Source organism: Hibiscus syriacus, unplaced genomic scaffold (genome assembly GCF_006381635.1).
Source record: "Hibiscus syriacus cultivar Baekdansim isolate YM2019G1 unplaced genomic scaffold, ASM638163v2 tig00110270_pilon, whole genome shotgun sequence".
Taxonomy (NCBI): domain Eukaryota; kingdom Viridiplantae; phylum Streptophyta; class Magnoliopsida; order Malvales; family Malvaceae; genus Hibiscus; species Hibiscus syriacus.
In genome coordinates, this window is record NW_024062656.1 from 297,454 (window position 1) to 312,819 (window position 15,366).

The window sequence follows — 15,366 nt, forward strand, 5'->3', positions numbered from 1 at the left end:
CATGTTGTAAAAGGTTTTGAAGGTAGAGCTGACGCCAGACAGAATAGTGATTATCCTGTAGGCTAGCTCCGACAGACGATTCACAAGAGAAAATTCGCCCAAAAAATCAGAGAAAAAAAATCTCTAGGGTTTAATAAAAATATTATAAAATCAAAAACAATCCAAAAAGCAGTCCACAAGCCGGACTGTTATAGCAAAAAAAATCGTCTTTATTCGAATTTTGCCAAAAATAGCAAAATCCCGAAAATCACTCTAAATTGAAATTCGAAATAAAATAAGCAATCTCCCAAAAATTCGGTCTAAATCGGATTTAAATTGACTTCCTAATTAACAATCGAAATATTACCATAAATAGTAAAAAAATAACTAAATCTAGTGATTCGGAGGGGAAAACGGCAGAATTTGAGGTTGAAAAAAAGGCCACATGGAGCATAGCTCAATGTGGAGAGCGTGCGCGTCGAAAAGAGCTTTCCAGATTGGGGTCTTATGCGCGATTCTGACACCTGTAGCCAAAGTTATGGCCAAAAGACTGAAACATACTCAAAACGACCCCAATGAGGAACATGTCACAATCAATTCCCGCCTTTGCGGTGATCTGCCAACTCATGGTATCTCAGCGCCATCAACGTGCAATCTGACAGCTCAGCATCATCTGTCTCGGATCCCCCTGCATCAGTCACCCCGGGTTGGAAAGAACTCGTCCTCGAGTTCAGAGTAGTGTCATCAGGATCCACAAAACAATGACTTAGGTGCTTCACATTAAAGACATTAGAAGTCTTCAAGTGACTGGGAAGTCGCAACCTGTAAGCATTATCATTGATCTTCTGCACGACCTCACAAGGTCCAATCTTCCGATCCTTAAGCTTATTATACTCACCAACAGGAAAACGATCACGAGTTAATACAACCTAAACAAAATCACCAACATCAAAAAGTACCTGACGACGATGATTGTCGACCCGAGTCTTGTACTTGGTATTGCTCTCATGAATGGTCTGTTTCACCTGCTCATGGATACCCCGAAGATACTTTGCCATCTCATCTGCTTTAGGACTGAAACGTCCTATACGTGGAATAGGGGCTAAGTCCAACACCCCGGATGGGTTCTGACCATAGACAATCTCAAATGGGCTTAAACCTGTGGTTCTGTTTTTTGATCTGTTGTAGGCAAATTCTGCCTGAGGCAATGCCAAATCCCACTGCTTCGGCTTCATTCCTGCCAAACACCTTAAAAGGTTTCCCAAACTTCGGTTCACCACCTCAGTCTGGCCATCCGTCTGGGGGTGGTAGGCGCTACTAAAATTCAACTGCGTTCCCAGTTTCCCCCACAGGCTCTTCCAGAAATGACTGATGAACTTAGTATCACGATCTGAAGTGATGGATCGAGGAACACCATGTAAACGCACAATCTCCTTGAAATAGAGATGGGCAATCCGGTCAGCATCCATAGTCTTTCTGCAAGCTACAAAATGAGCCATCTTGGAAAACCTGTCAACCACAACAAAGATAGAATCAGAGGCCCTTTGGGTGCGGGGTAAGCCTAGTACAAAATCCATGCTGACATCGAACCAAGGAGCTTCAGGAACAGGTAAGGGAGTGTACAATCCCGCATTGGTGAGAACTCCCTTAGACCGCTGGCACACATAACAACGGTCCACATAATGGGCCACATCACTAGTCAACTTGGGCCAATAAAATTCAGAAGAGATAAGGGCCAATGTCTTATCTCGACCAAAGTGTCCCTCATTATGGAGTTCACTTATAATTTGCTGCCTCAATGAACAATCTGGAATGCACAATTGTAATCCACGAAACAGATACCCATTATGCAAAACAAAATCATGACGGTGACCCTCAGTTACCTCCTGAAATATCCTTCCAAAGGAAGGATCAGCTGCATACATATCTGTGAACGTCTCAAATCCTGCAACTTTAGTACTCATGGTGGTGAGAAGTAAGGTACGACGGCTCAGGGCATCTGCGACGCGGTTCAAACTCCCTGCTTGGTGCCTCAGCGTAAAAGTGAATTCTTGCAAGTATGCTACCCACTTGGCATGACGTCTACTCAGCTTGTGTTGGCCATTGATGTACTTCAAGGCCTCATGATCGGTAAACAGAATAAACTCCTTCTGTACTAGGTAGTGACGCCAATGCTTCAGGGACTGAACTATGGCATAGAACTCCAGATCATAAGTGGAATAATTTTTCTTTGATCCCGATAGCTTCTCACTGAAAAAAGCAACCGGACGACCTGCCTGACTCAGAACACCACCAATGCCAACGCCAGATGCATCACAATTTACCTCGAACACTTTGTCAAAATCTGGAAGTGCCAAAACTGGAGCCTCGGTCATCTTCTGCTTGACCAGTTGAAAACTGGCCTCTGCCTCCTCAGACCACTGGAAATCACGCCCCTTGAGGCACTCTGTGATAGGGGCGATCAGAGTACTGAAATTTCTAATGAATCGACGGTAAAAAGACGCCAAGCCATGGAAACTTCGGATGTCATGTAAGGTTCTTGGTCTGGGCCACTCCAAGACTGCATCTATCTTTGACTGATCTGCATGAACACCATCAGTAGACACAACAAAACCAAGAAAAGTCACAGAAGTAGTGAAGAAAGAACACTTCTTTTGATTGACAAACAAGCACTCCGTTTTCAGCATCTCAAAAACAACACGGAGGTGATCGAAGTGTGAAGTTCATGTCGGACTATAAACGAGGATATTATCGAAGTAAACTACAACAAATTTCCCCATAAAAGGCCGCAAGACCTGATGCATAAATCTCATGAATGTACTGGGCGCATTGGATAACCCAAAAGGCATGACCATCCACTCATACAACCCTTGTGGCGTTTTAAACGCCGTCTTCCACTCATCTCCAGGCCTTATTCTGATTTGGTGGTAACCGCTCTTAAGGTCAATTTTTGAGAAGATCTTAGAACCAGATAGTTGATCCAACATATCATCTAGACGGGGAATTGGAATCCGGTACTTCACTGTAATTCTGTTGATCGCTCGGCTGTCAACACACATACGCCAAGAACCATCTTTCTTTGGCACTAACAGAGCAGGGACTGCACATGGGCTCATACTCTCTCGGATATAGCCCCTCTCCAACAACTCTTCCACCTGTCGCTGCAACTCTTCGGCCTCCTTGGGACTGAGGCGATATACTGGTCGATTTGGCAAACTTGACCCAGGAACAAGGTCAATTTGATGCTGAATATCCCTCATAGGTGGTAGTCCAGGAGGAAGATCCTCTGGCATCAAGTTAGAGAATTCTGCTAGCAGCCGCTGCACCTCTACTGGTAAATCTGTATCCACGTCTACTGCATTGTTCTCGCAAGGTAGCAAGGCATAGACCACGTCGCCATGCTCAATCTCATCTAAAAACCTGGACATAGAAAGCAGATTAGTATTATGGGTTACTGGGGTAGGAGTAAGTCCTTCCCGCCGGGGTGCCAACACAATCTTTTTTCCCTTGATGCTAAGGGAATATGTATTCTTCCGTCCATCATGAATGACACTGCGATCATACTGCCAAGGTCGACCCAACAATATATGACACGCATCCATAGACACAACATCACACCAGGCATTATCAAAATATTTTCTACCAATTGAAAAAGACACGAGGCATCACCTATCAACTGTTACCTCACTGTCTTTATTTAGCCATGATAACTTGTATGGCTTAGGATGACGGTCCGTCTTCAACTGCAATTTCTGGACAACCTCCTCGGACACTACATTCTCACAATTGCCGCTGTCAATGATCATTTTGCAGACTTTATCTGCAACTGTGCAAGTCGTGTGGAAAATATTGGTTCTCAACCAATCGTCCCCTGAATCGCCCTTGGGGGTAAGTAGACTCTTGCGAACGACCAGAGTCTCATGACCATCTCCATACATCACATCATCAGTCTCATCATCGTCATACATGGGTTCGCCAATCTCCTCAGTCTCGTCTTCCACGTTTTCCTCAATCAACAAATTTTTGCTTTTTTGACTAGCAGGCTTCCTGCAATCAGTCGCCCTATGCCCTTGTTCACCACAACGAAAACATCTAATAGTAGGGTTAGAATTACCCTGCGGTGGCTGCTGAGCAGGACGAGACTCTTGAGGGCGAACTGGTCGACTGTTGTGATCGCTCCTGATCACTGGTCTCCTGTTTTGCTATTTTTCAACAGCAAGTGTACGCTGGTATGCTTCCGAAACACTCCACAATGAATGAAGGCTGAGGACATATTGCAAGGGCTGGCGTAAACCCCCCAAATATCGCGCCACCATCTGCTCCTCCGACTCAGATAAATCGTTCCGGGCGACCAATTGGTAAAACTCCTCCGTGTAATCATCGACTGATCGCGCGCCCTGCCTCAACGCATGAAGTCGCCGAAATAAGGTTTGCGTGTAGCCGAAGGGAAGGAAGTGGCCCTTCATCTTCTTTTTCATCTTCTCCCAATCAGTGATCTTGGCTTTGCCCTGTCTTTCTCGTGAACGTCGTAACTGTTCCCACCACGCAGATGCTCTGCCCTTGAGTTTGATGGCGATCAGTTTCACTTTCACACGATCGGGGACTTCTTTATATTCAAAAATACGCTCCACTTCATTAATCCAATCCACGAATCCCTCGGCCTGTAACATACCAGAAAACTCAGGGAGATCGACCCGAAAACCGAGGTCTCCATGACGCTCCTCCCGACCACGGTGCTCCCGGAATCCTGCGCCCCGGAATCCTACGCGATTGTGATATGGGTTTTTGAAAGTGGAATTGGTATCGTGATCAGTGGCCTCACGATCCTCGAAATCCTGCGCCGCCAGGCGCTGGGTTAATTCTATGACTTGCCTCTGCAAATCCGCAATCATCACATCCTGAACGCTGCGATCACGGCGTTGGGCTTCCTCATTCGGAACCTGCTCACGACGACCACGACCACGACCTCCAGCCATTGAAACTGGTGAAATTTCCCAAGAAGATGTTGAAGCTCTGACACCAACTGACGCCAGACAGAATAGTGATTATCCTGTAGGCTAGCTCCGACAGATGATTCACAAGAGAAAATTCGCCCAAAAAATCAGAGAAAAAAAGTCTCTAGGGTTTAATAAAATATTATAAAATCAAAAACAATCCAAAAAGCAGTCCACAAGCCGGACTGTTATAGCAAAAAAATCGTCTTTATTCGAATTTTGCCAAAAATAGGAAAATCCCAAAAATCACTCTAAATTGAAATTCGAAATAAAATAAGCAATCTCCCAAAAATCCGGCCTAAATCGGATTTAAATTGACTTCCTAATTAACAATCGAAATATTACCATAAATAGTAAAAAATAACTAAATCTAGTGATTCGGAGGGGAAAACGGCAGAATTTGAGGTTGAAAAAAAAGGCCACATGGAGCGTAGCTCATGTGGAGAGCGTGCGCGTCGAAAAGAGCTTTCCAGATTGGGGTCTTATGCGCGATTCTGACACATGTAGCCAAAGTTATGGCCAAAAGACTGAAACATACTCAAAACGACCCCAATGAGGAACATGTCACAATCAATTCCCGCCTTTGCGCTGATCTGCCAACTCATGGTATCTCAGCGCCATCAACGTGCAATCTGACAGCTCAGCATCATCTGTCTCGGATCCCCCTGCATCAAGAGCTCACATCATATTTTTGTTTTAGAAGGAATATCCAAGAAACTCGGGTACAATCATCAATAAAAGAGACAAACCGTTGGACCCCAGATATGTTTGGAATAGTGGATAGCCCCTAGACATCGAAACGTTTGGTACATGAAAGACATTTTTTAGTGTGAGAGTTTCACTTACAACAATATCCCCTGACCAACCACTGTAATTACAATGACATCTACTACTGATATTTTTTAATTACTAAGGCATGGTGTATAGGTGATAAATCTGTGAGAGGAGTTTGTTATGTAGTTTGTAGCCCCTAAGTTAATTACCCAAGAACTTTGGGTGAATATATCTGAGGCTTTAGAGTTTTGAGAAGAGGATATACCTAAGAATATCAGAGTACAAGTACCTGTTGAAGAAGGCTTCTCCATTGTCCCCAATAATTTTTTGGTTTTTTGGTTTATTCTCTATTGAATTCAACAGGTGGTTCTTGAGGGTCTCCCCAGCTATTTTGTTGTATACGCTTGTCGTTACCCCTTAGATTGTTCACATTTAAAAAAAACTCTTACTTGTATGTGGTTTCCCATGAAGTTTTCAACACTTCTCTTTCGTATAACAAGGTTTCTTGCAATAGGTGCACAACAAGGAGTCCCTGTTGATTGGCCTAGTAAGTTATGTCTACCTACTATCTTCATTAATGGGTTGTTCCAAGCCAGGTCTCCTCACAGTTACAGTTCTTATGACTAAGGTTGAACTCTCTACTTGATTATTCTTAATCATAACTCCTCTTCTTCCTTTCTCAGCTCAAATAATTGCAATCGTTTCATTTAGTGAGGGAAGATCATTTTTTCCAAGAATTTGGACTCTTACTGCATCAAATTCAACGTTTAGTCCAGCAAAAAAATCATAGATTCAATAATTTTTGACAAACCTTTTTAGGAGTTCTGCATCTTCACTACATCTCATCTAGATGCATTGGTAATAATCCATCTCTTACCAAAGACTTTGCAACAGATTGGAATATTCTATGATTGATTTACTTCCATGCTTGGTAGATGAATGCGTCTTGCTTTCATAAATTTCGGCAGCATCTCGAACCTTTGAATAAGCTTGTTCCACAACCTCATATATTTTTTGGGTTGTGTTGAGAAACATGCATGTATCACTGATTTATGACACCATGGAGTTCCATAACCAAGACATTACCATTGAGTCTTGTTCATCCCAAGCATCAAACTTATAATCCCTCTCTTTAGGTCTATTCCCAAGTAGGGGACTCAACTTTCCTATCCCCTTTAAGAAGGTACGAACCAGTTAAGACCACTTTAGGTTATTCTTTCCATTTAATTTGTAGATTGCTTGTATATTCTTCAAGTCACTCATTGGGTTTGAGTAATTCCCTTCATTCACTGAAACTTCTAGAATAGTCTCAGAGTTGTTGGTTTCACTAACTTCCACCATATTCTCTTTGAGTTACTCGAGGAAGGGGTTGAAAACAATAAAAGGCTATTAAAAAGACTTTAGAAATGAACTTAAAAAGTTCTGACACCATGTTGAAATTGACTGAATTCTGATATATTCTTCATAGAATCATTATGCTAATATATATACAAGCAGAAGACTTGACTTAAGAAAATTTTAAATTAGAAAATTAACTAATTCTAAGAAAAACTAATCCCTTAAAGTTAGATATTATAGATACTAAGAATTTTACAAAGTCTCCTAACTAATTTCACAATCTTTTGGAAATTGCTTTCTGACAAATTATATGAAAAGCCAACCATTGAAAACAATGATTTCATAGACAAGCTTCTCGACTTCAAGCCCTTTTCACCAGAATGGCTTTATCCCCATTGTACATCTTCCAATCGGTCCATTGAATGAGATACAAAGCATAAAACATAATATCAAGTAAAAAAGAAACTAATAAAATGATCAAACAACTGAGATATGAAGAACACAATTGAAAGTAGAAACAATCATTAACCTGCATTGTTCCTCTAGCAGACTAGCACCGTTTGAAACTGCTCCTGTGGCCGGCGCGTCACTTCTTCTATCCTCGTCTACCAATGGTTTCAAATAATTACGCAGCACGAAGGGTGATAGAAGTTGTTTCTAGGGTGCCATTAAGTCAACTGACACCAACTCAATGAATTGACACGATATCCAAATTATATCATTAAATATATATATATATATATATATATATATAATAAAACATGTAATATTAAAAACATTTTTTGATTAATTTGTTTTGAAAATATAACCCCCTACTTCTATAGTTAATGTAAAATAAATATGAAACAGTGGGACACACAGTAGGCTTCAATGCTTGCATCAAAATTCCTTAACCTATTTTTACTCGTGTATTTAACTTCTTTCACCCACGCAGTGGGTGTATTAGTTTCATTACCTGCAATGCAGTGGCAGTTTCCAAAGCAACAGTTGGACTAACTGCATTACTACTCTTCACAAACTCAAAAAAGCGATCACAACTGTCCTTCAAAACCTGCAAAAAGCCATGAGAATTTATCAAGCTTCATCTTCTTTCTCCTAAGAGATGTCGGAACTAACTACAAGATGGTAGAAAAAGTAAAGAACCGCTTGTCAAATGCATTCACAATTAAAGTGCTAATAATAGATTATTCCAAAAGACAATACTATAGTATAAAACATTGGACCGGGGTGCAAAAAGTTGACAATAAATTTAGCAACAGGCTTGAATCTTAGACCCGAAACTAGGGACTTTCAACCATAATTAGATTGACACACCTTGGAAAGCTAAGGGTCTCCAGAGAAAGCATCAAAAAATCTAGAGCTCCATTGCTCCAAAGGGATTGATCCTAGATGGATCAAAGAAATTACCATAACATAGCAGGGGAAATTGTAGCTGACAACCTCTGATCAACATTCTCTCCTACGTGGACAAAAATAGCGGTTAATGCATTCACCTTTTTCTCAGTGCAAACACTCTGCAGAAAAAATCCAACATAAGGGAATACTTATATATATATAAGTATATATCATCCTATCCGGAAATAGCATACAGTTTGAATCTATTAAAGCTATCTTAAAAATTAAAAGAGCAGGTTGATCTGGATATAAGCTCCTCTATGGTGTTCATTTTAGTGGGAAGGCTTTAGTTGTCATCAACAAAGAAGCTTTCAGAACGAATCAGCTCAAACATGCTACTCAAACAAACCTGAGCAAGTGAACCTTCAGGGGCTGACACACCATAGAATCTTCAACTTACATCACAGTAGGTACTGCGGTGTTTAAACTTAGCAGACACATGAAGTTCAAATCTACAGCAAACTATCTCCGTCTGGTTTTTATCGATAATCCTTGCAGCAGCTTGACTTATATAAATGATTACTATAAACCAGATCATGCTTTGCAAGTCCTTCCCTGAATGTGACATCAAGTCCTCATCAGACTGGTAACCGAGTAACTTATTGATTGCCTGCCACTCTTCTTTACTCAACCCTTCCTCTGTTAACTGCGATTCACCCAAAGCATCCCCATCAGACGCATCTTCAGATTGTCTACCCCTGTGATTAAAGGAAAACAGAATTTGCAAAAGTTAATATTTGGGGAAAAGCTCAAAAGAAAATCATAACAAATATCAAGGTAAACTTCTCATATATATTTCCACATACCAAATCAATGAATACCAACTTTTGTTCTGAAGCCTTCTCTGTTCAACTTCTTCCTTTGACTTTACAGATTCAACCTTGGCATGTGCAAGTAACCTAATTGATCCAAGTAAAAATGAAAAATGTTGACCATTTGATTAGTGAAGAAAAAGACGTTGAAGTATGAATTGTATATTAATATCCTTGATCACTTTTAATAACAGATATATATATACCTGGTTTGAAGAAAAAATCATCATATAAATAGAACATATGGTAATCCAACAATTACTAATCCTATGAGTACTTGAACATAAAGAAAATACTATGAACATAAAGAAAATACTATGACCAACAGAAAACACTCATACTGGTGCATCTCTCCCTTTAGTAAACCATGGCAGGTTCTGTAGCTTGACTGGTCATATCTGTCCCTGGTCTAAAATCATTTTTAAAAACTTTCCTGGTACATCTGGATTCCGGAGGCATTCAACCCATGTCCACCCATTCCAAATGCATATTCATATTATAGGGCATGTACTGGTACATAATTAGTGGAGCTATGTCCAACTTTCATGACAGAAAACATGACTGCTGGTTTCACTATAATCTAATTTTAAGCAATCAGAACTTACGGATATTCCCTCTTTGGTAGTGGTAGTTACAACTTAAATCACACCAAATATAGGACTCCGAAAATTATTTTACCTAAAACAAACCTAAAGTAATCAACCTCCAAGACTAATAACTTCATGCAATAATTAATAATGCACAGGGGAGGAGCTAGGAATTTTTTCTTGGGGACTGAGATTTTTTAATTGGAGGGGGCAGAGGTAAAAAAGTTGAGTTAAAATGACTAAATTGAATTATTAATTCTTGCGATGGCCAAAATGCAATTTTTCCATTAATTGAAGGGCTAATAGGGACTAAATTGATCTAATTAAATTTGAAGGGACTGGAGTTGCATTTTTTTACCATTATTAATTAATTTCTCCAAGTTAGAATTTTTTTCAAATAGAATGTATTTTCTACAGCGCATCGATCATCCAGATTAGAAATGCTGAGAGAGTTCTATGTGTGTTTGAAGTAATGTCGGACTTCAATTGAGCTTTTCCAAAAGCATATTATTTGGGATTAATACAATAAAGAAGTTGTTAAAGAATGGGCTCCTGCTATTGGTTTGCAGTTGGTATTTTTCCATAGTAAATCGATGGTTGGAAAGCAGCAACTGTATCCTTGGCTGGAAGACATGTTCTCCTAAAATCTGTTATATGCTCTCTCCCAACGTACTACTTGTCGATTTTCAGGCTTTCCTCGAGTGTTAACAGGAAGCTAAATACCATAATGGTTAGATTCTTATGGAGGGGAGGAGCAGAGAAGGATAGGATACATTGGAGTAACTGGTCAACAATGTGTAAATCAAAAGACAGTGGAGGTTTAGGAGTTGTGGATCTTAATCTAATGAATAGAGCTTTAATTGGGAAATGGTCTTGGAAGTTTGCAAATGAAAGAGATTCTGGGTGGAGAAAATTGATCTGCATCAAGTATAATCTTGACATTAGAACCTTGATGTTTAGCAATAAAAAATCAGCACATGCTTCTTGGATTTGGAGTTGAATTCTGAACAATCATTTTAAGAATGATGATTTTGACTCCAGCTTTTACAATCTCCTACAAATTAATGTGGAAAATGGAGAGAATATCTTATTCTGACACGATATTTGGATAATGGAAGCTCCCCTAAAGAGTATGTTTCCAAGACTCTTTGCCCTTTCTGTCAACCAAAATGGAAGATTACCTCAGCTTGGAGAGCATGGAAACAGGGGTTGGATTTGGAACGTTGAAATATCCTCAGTCCTGCACGAAAACGCCTTATTCTTTCTTCCAGCTTGGAAGAACTTGGTACTGCAATCATCCATTTGGAAGTTCATTCTTGGGGTGGTGCTATGGACGATATGGAAAAGTAGGAATGCTATTGCCTTTGAAAAGGGAGTGTTAGACACAACCTAGATTTTTTTCACAGCTAGATTTAAACTACCAGCTTGGTTTCTAGCCAAATTTCTTGAAACTCCTATTCTGTTGGACTCCCTAATTGGTGACCCTTCTTTAGAGGATCTTTGCTTTGTTCCAAAATCTCACTTGGACCCCCCACTAGAGGGTTTCTTCAAATTAAATGTGGACGCGGCAATAAATAGTGATTGGAAAGCAAGTGGTTGTAGGTGGGATTCTCCGAGACAACTCCAGTACAGTACTAGGGACTTTCTCAGAGCCTTCTTGTCTAGGCCCCCAGCTTTGGTGGAATTGTTGGCCATTAAAAAAGGTCTCAGCTATTTCGAAGCCTCGAGGTGGAGCTCTAAGTGACGGTTGATCATTGAAAGTGATTGTAAAACCTGTGTGGAGTGAATAAATAATTTGGATGAGTGTCCTGGCATTTATGCTACAATATCTAAGGAAACAACTGATAGAATTAGGAGTAAAGAGGGTATTCTCCGCTGGATAGCTAGACCGGCAACTTAGAAGCAGATGCTTTAGCCAAGATAGGAATTGGTTAATATAGTGGCTTTCTTTTTGGGTTGTAGAAGATTCTGATGTAGGGTTATAAGGTTTATTTTTTGGGACAAACAATCTTTAGTTCTAAGCACTTTGTATTGTTCTTTTATATTTCAATAAAATCTGTTGAACTCTTTTCCCCTTTCTGCTTTTTTCTAGAATACCCCTTGGTGTCCTAGTAAATATGAAAGGGTTTTCTAATGAGACCTCCAATTCATATAAAAAATAAATAAATAAAATTTTCCAAGCCCCCGGCCTAGCCCCGGATTCTCCCCTGATAACGCATGATCATGATGATAGCTCACAGTAGAGTAACCCTGTCTAGTTGAATTTTTGCAATTATTACCAGACAATACATCAACTCACTAAACCATGTTTTTCCAGAACTAGGAAAAGATTGGGACGTCTAGCATGTAGATCATTGTCCCAGTAATGACCAAGTTTTACTTCATTTCAAAGAGGGATAGCATAGAAGTTAGGCAAAGCTAAGCATTCTTACCTCCATAGAAGAATTGCTTTTGCATCAAGACCCATCTCAATGTCTCTAACTTCTGACTTGTCAACACTTGATGATTGTTGTAGCAAACTTGCATACAAGTGAACATACCGCCGACGAAGCTTGCACATATGCGAAATTCTATCCCAAGATAATCTATAACTGAAATAAATAAACATTTTAATGGGGAAAAGCATTTACCCAAACAGCAGATGGCAAAGAGATGCAACTGCTAACGAAGAAAAAGGTTGACTTCAAGGGTAAATATTAAGATTATCAAGCAAAAGGTACTCCTAGAGTAATTATCAAATGCAAATATTTGTATATGTAAATAAGAAAAAAAAAAGTTACTCTGTAGTCTGTACAACATTTTCCTCTGTTGCAGTGCCGCCTGAGCTGCATAACGCCACCATAAGAAATAAGACTCCTTTGAAACTGGCACCACAGGTCTTGAATGGGAAATTTCAATATATATCCTGTCTTGAAATAACTTCTAAAATTTTTATCCAATCATGATATTGTGCCTGTAAAGAGGGGGGAAAGGTCAATTTCAAGACTCGAGTAGAGGAATGCTTTCCCTTTCTCATTATCTATTGGTTTAACAATGCAAAGGAGACAAAACCTTATATCTATCTTATTCAAGAAAATGAAATTAAATGATTATATACATGGGGAAAATTTAAGTATAGGACCTCAGTGATAGTTAAGGAGACATCACTTAGGACAAGAGAAGCCTTCTCAAACGGAATATATACGTCACTGTAGATATTTTAGAAACAATTTGTTTTCGTTACTAATATTTTGTCTGTTGTTTTGACTTTCTAGCAATAGTTACTGTCACAAGTTAATAGTTTTTCTAAAAAAATATATATTTCTAATTTCGAGTTTTCTTAGTTCAAATCTAGATTATAAAATTTCATAAATTATACGATTCCACAACCATCTCTAGTTAGGTCCGACCCAATACATGTGCCAGATGAGCTTTAGCCCAGGGCAGTATGTTTGAGGAGGGCATCAGCATGTGGGTTTCCTTTTCTTGGTTCAATAGATTCATTATTGTTGGGAAACGTATTGGACTTGGACGATTTTTTGTTGATTTTGGTTCTATGTACAAAGAAATCATTTTTATTCATAGTTTTGAATTGTTGATTATAGGACTACTTCATTCTTCAAACAGATTTGAATTTGTTTTACTTTATACGATGTACAAGTTGCACTGTGAAGATAGTTTTAAACCAACTTAAAAGGCAATTTGACTTGCCAAAAACTAGTTTTCCTTTTCGATACATAGGTGTAAGCAACTTGGTGTAGGTGTAATTTGTGAAGGATATTTTAGTGCTCGAACTATGGCATGCTGTAGATTTTTATATGCTTCTGATAATCTACGGATACTGGTAAAGCATTATAAATGAAGAAGCTTCTGATCATGTTGAAGAACCGACTTGTTAGTTGAAAGAGTACTTACCCTCTATTCTTAGAACCCATATCATAATGGTTAGAAAATGGGTTGTTTTTTTCCCTTTATCCCTTAGGATACTGGTGAATGAGTATATTTCAAGGTGGATTATAAATAAATAAATAAATAAGTGTAAGGTAAAAGGATGGACATAAAAAAAGTATTTATGTTTTGTCTATTATACGGTACAAGTATAGGGGCATAAAATTATTATCTCGCCCAAGGCATTACAACTCATTGGACCGGCCCTTCTCTAGTGTTAGTGTAGATGTTGAACTCTTCACTAAGGATTTCAACAACTAAACTTGTTTTAGGTTTATTGTCTAAATTGTATAAATAACCTTGTGTTTGATTCGTTTAAGATTTTTATACTATTTTATATACTTAGTTTTTTTAGGAAAATTAAATTGTTTAACTATTAATGACGTCCAAAACTACAATGTTTGCAATACATATATGTACATCAGAAATAAACCATAAAGGACTTATACCAGAGAACGACTAACGAGCTAACTCGTTAGGCACTAGATTCGTCTGTCCCCCGATAAAAATCACATTATGATTTGAAGCATCTCTAACAAGTTGAGAGTAGTTGTCGGGATGGATTGGGATATGCGTCCCTTGAAATTTAAAACTATAATATATTTTAGACTTTTTTTATGTATTCTCATCGGTCGAGCTGATGCCTTCTAAAAAGGCTCTAGCCTCAACTAGTTCCGCGGATTATAGTCCCCTGATGTTACAAGCAAGACCTCCTATCACCATTCCATTATGATTTCTGACAACCCAATGCTTGCTTCCTTTGTTTCCCGTCCACATTAACCCACTACAGCAAAAGTGTTCTATAACGGCATTTTTAGGGTAAACACCACAAAATTTAAGCATGTAGCGGCGTTAACAATCCAAACGCCACCAAATTATACTTTAGCGACATTTATAACTAAAACGCCGTAATAGATTTGTTTACAGTGGTGTTTTTTCAATAAAAGCCGCAATAGAATAGTAATTTAGCGGTGTTTGTATAAAAATGCCGCAACAAGGTTGTTTATAGTGGCATTTGTCCAATAAACGACGCTATAGAGAATTAATTTAGCGGGGTTTATCAACAAACGCCGCAATAGGTTTGTTTATAGCGGCGTTTGTGCAAAAAACACCGCAATAGATTAATAATTTAGCGGCGTTTGTATAACAAACGCCGCCATATGTTTGTTTATAGTGGCGTTTTTAAAAAAATGCCGCAAAAACGTGTACTACAGTGGCGTTTGTTTAAAAAATGCCGCCAAAGGGTCAATATATGCTCCACTATTTTCACCTGCTCGATCCCTAAATTCATTTCAACGCTATTTCCCTAAAAGGGATTTCTCTTGTATAACAACAGCACTCATCCGATTCCAAGCGACGTCCTCTTCTGTTTGTCTCGGCGACCAAATCGGTCCTCTCACCGGCGAACATTTATCTCACGATTGCACGATTTGATCCCTTCTCTAAGTACAAAACTTTTTCATTTTTTTGTTGGTATTCTGAAAATGGGGAAAACCCAGAAAGCTGGTGTAATAGAGAAAAATAATATCTTTCGAATAAGAAAAGAATATCTATACATAT

General features: G+C 39.1%; 1 protein-coding gene and 1 long non-coding RNA gene across 2 annotated transcripts; both read right to left on the minus strand.

Annotated features, from left to right (window-relative positions):
• Window positions 1-7,614: 7,614 nt before the first annotated feature.
• LOC120115663 lies at window positions 7,615-8,538 on the minus strand. Its single transcript, XR_005515495.1, has 3 exons — window positions 8,493-8,538; window positions 8,041-8,136; window positions 7,615-7,690 (listed from the first exon to the last, which is right to left on the minus strand). It is a non-coding gene; the product is annotated as an uncharacterized LOC120115663 (long non-coding RNA).
• A 228-nt stretch (window positions 8,539-8,766) lies between these two features.
• On the minus strand, window positions 8,767-12,780 carry LOC120115632. Its single transcript, XM_039136277.1, has 5 exons — window positions 12,660-12,780; window positions 12,312-12,470; window positions 9,287-9,379; window positions 8,937-9,178; window positions 8,767-8,852 (listed from the first exon to the last, which is right to left on the minus strand). The coding sequence occupies exons 1-5, from the start codon at window positions 12,719-12,721 to the stop codon at window positions 8,767-8,769; spliced, it is 642 nt and encodes a 213-aa protein (XP_038992208.1). The 5' UTR covers window positions 12,722-12,780.
• Window positions 12,781-15,366: the final 2,586 nt, after the last annotated feature.

Excerpts from the sequence above, each read along its gene's own strand:
- LOC120115632 (XM_039136277.1), bottom strand. The coding sequence starts at position 12,721 with ATGGTGGCGTTATGCAGCTCAGGCGGCACTGCAACAGAGGAAAATGTT. Across the intron at positions 12,471-12,659 it reads AATGTTGTACAGACTACAGA|TTATAGATTATCTTGGGATA; the intron begins GTAACTTTTTTT and ends TATTTATTTCAG. Across the intron at positions 9,380-12,311 it reads AAAGCAATTCTTCTATGGAG|GTTACTTGCACATGCCAAGG; the intron begins GTAAGAATGCTT and ends TGGATCAATTAG.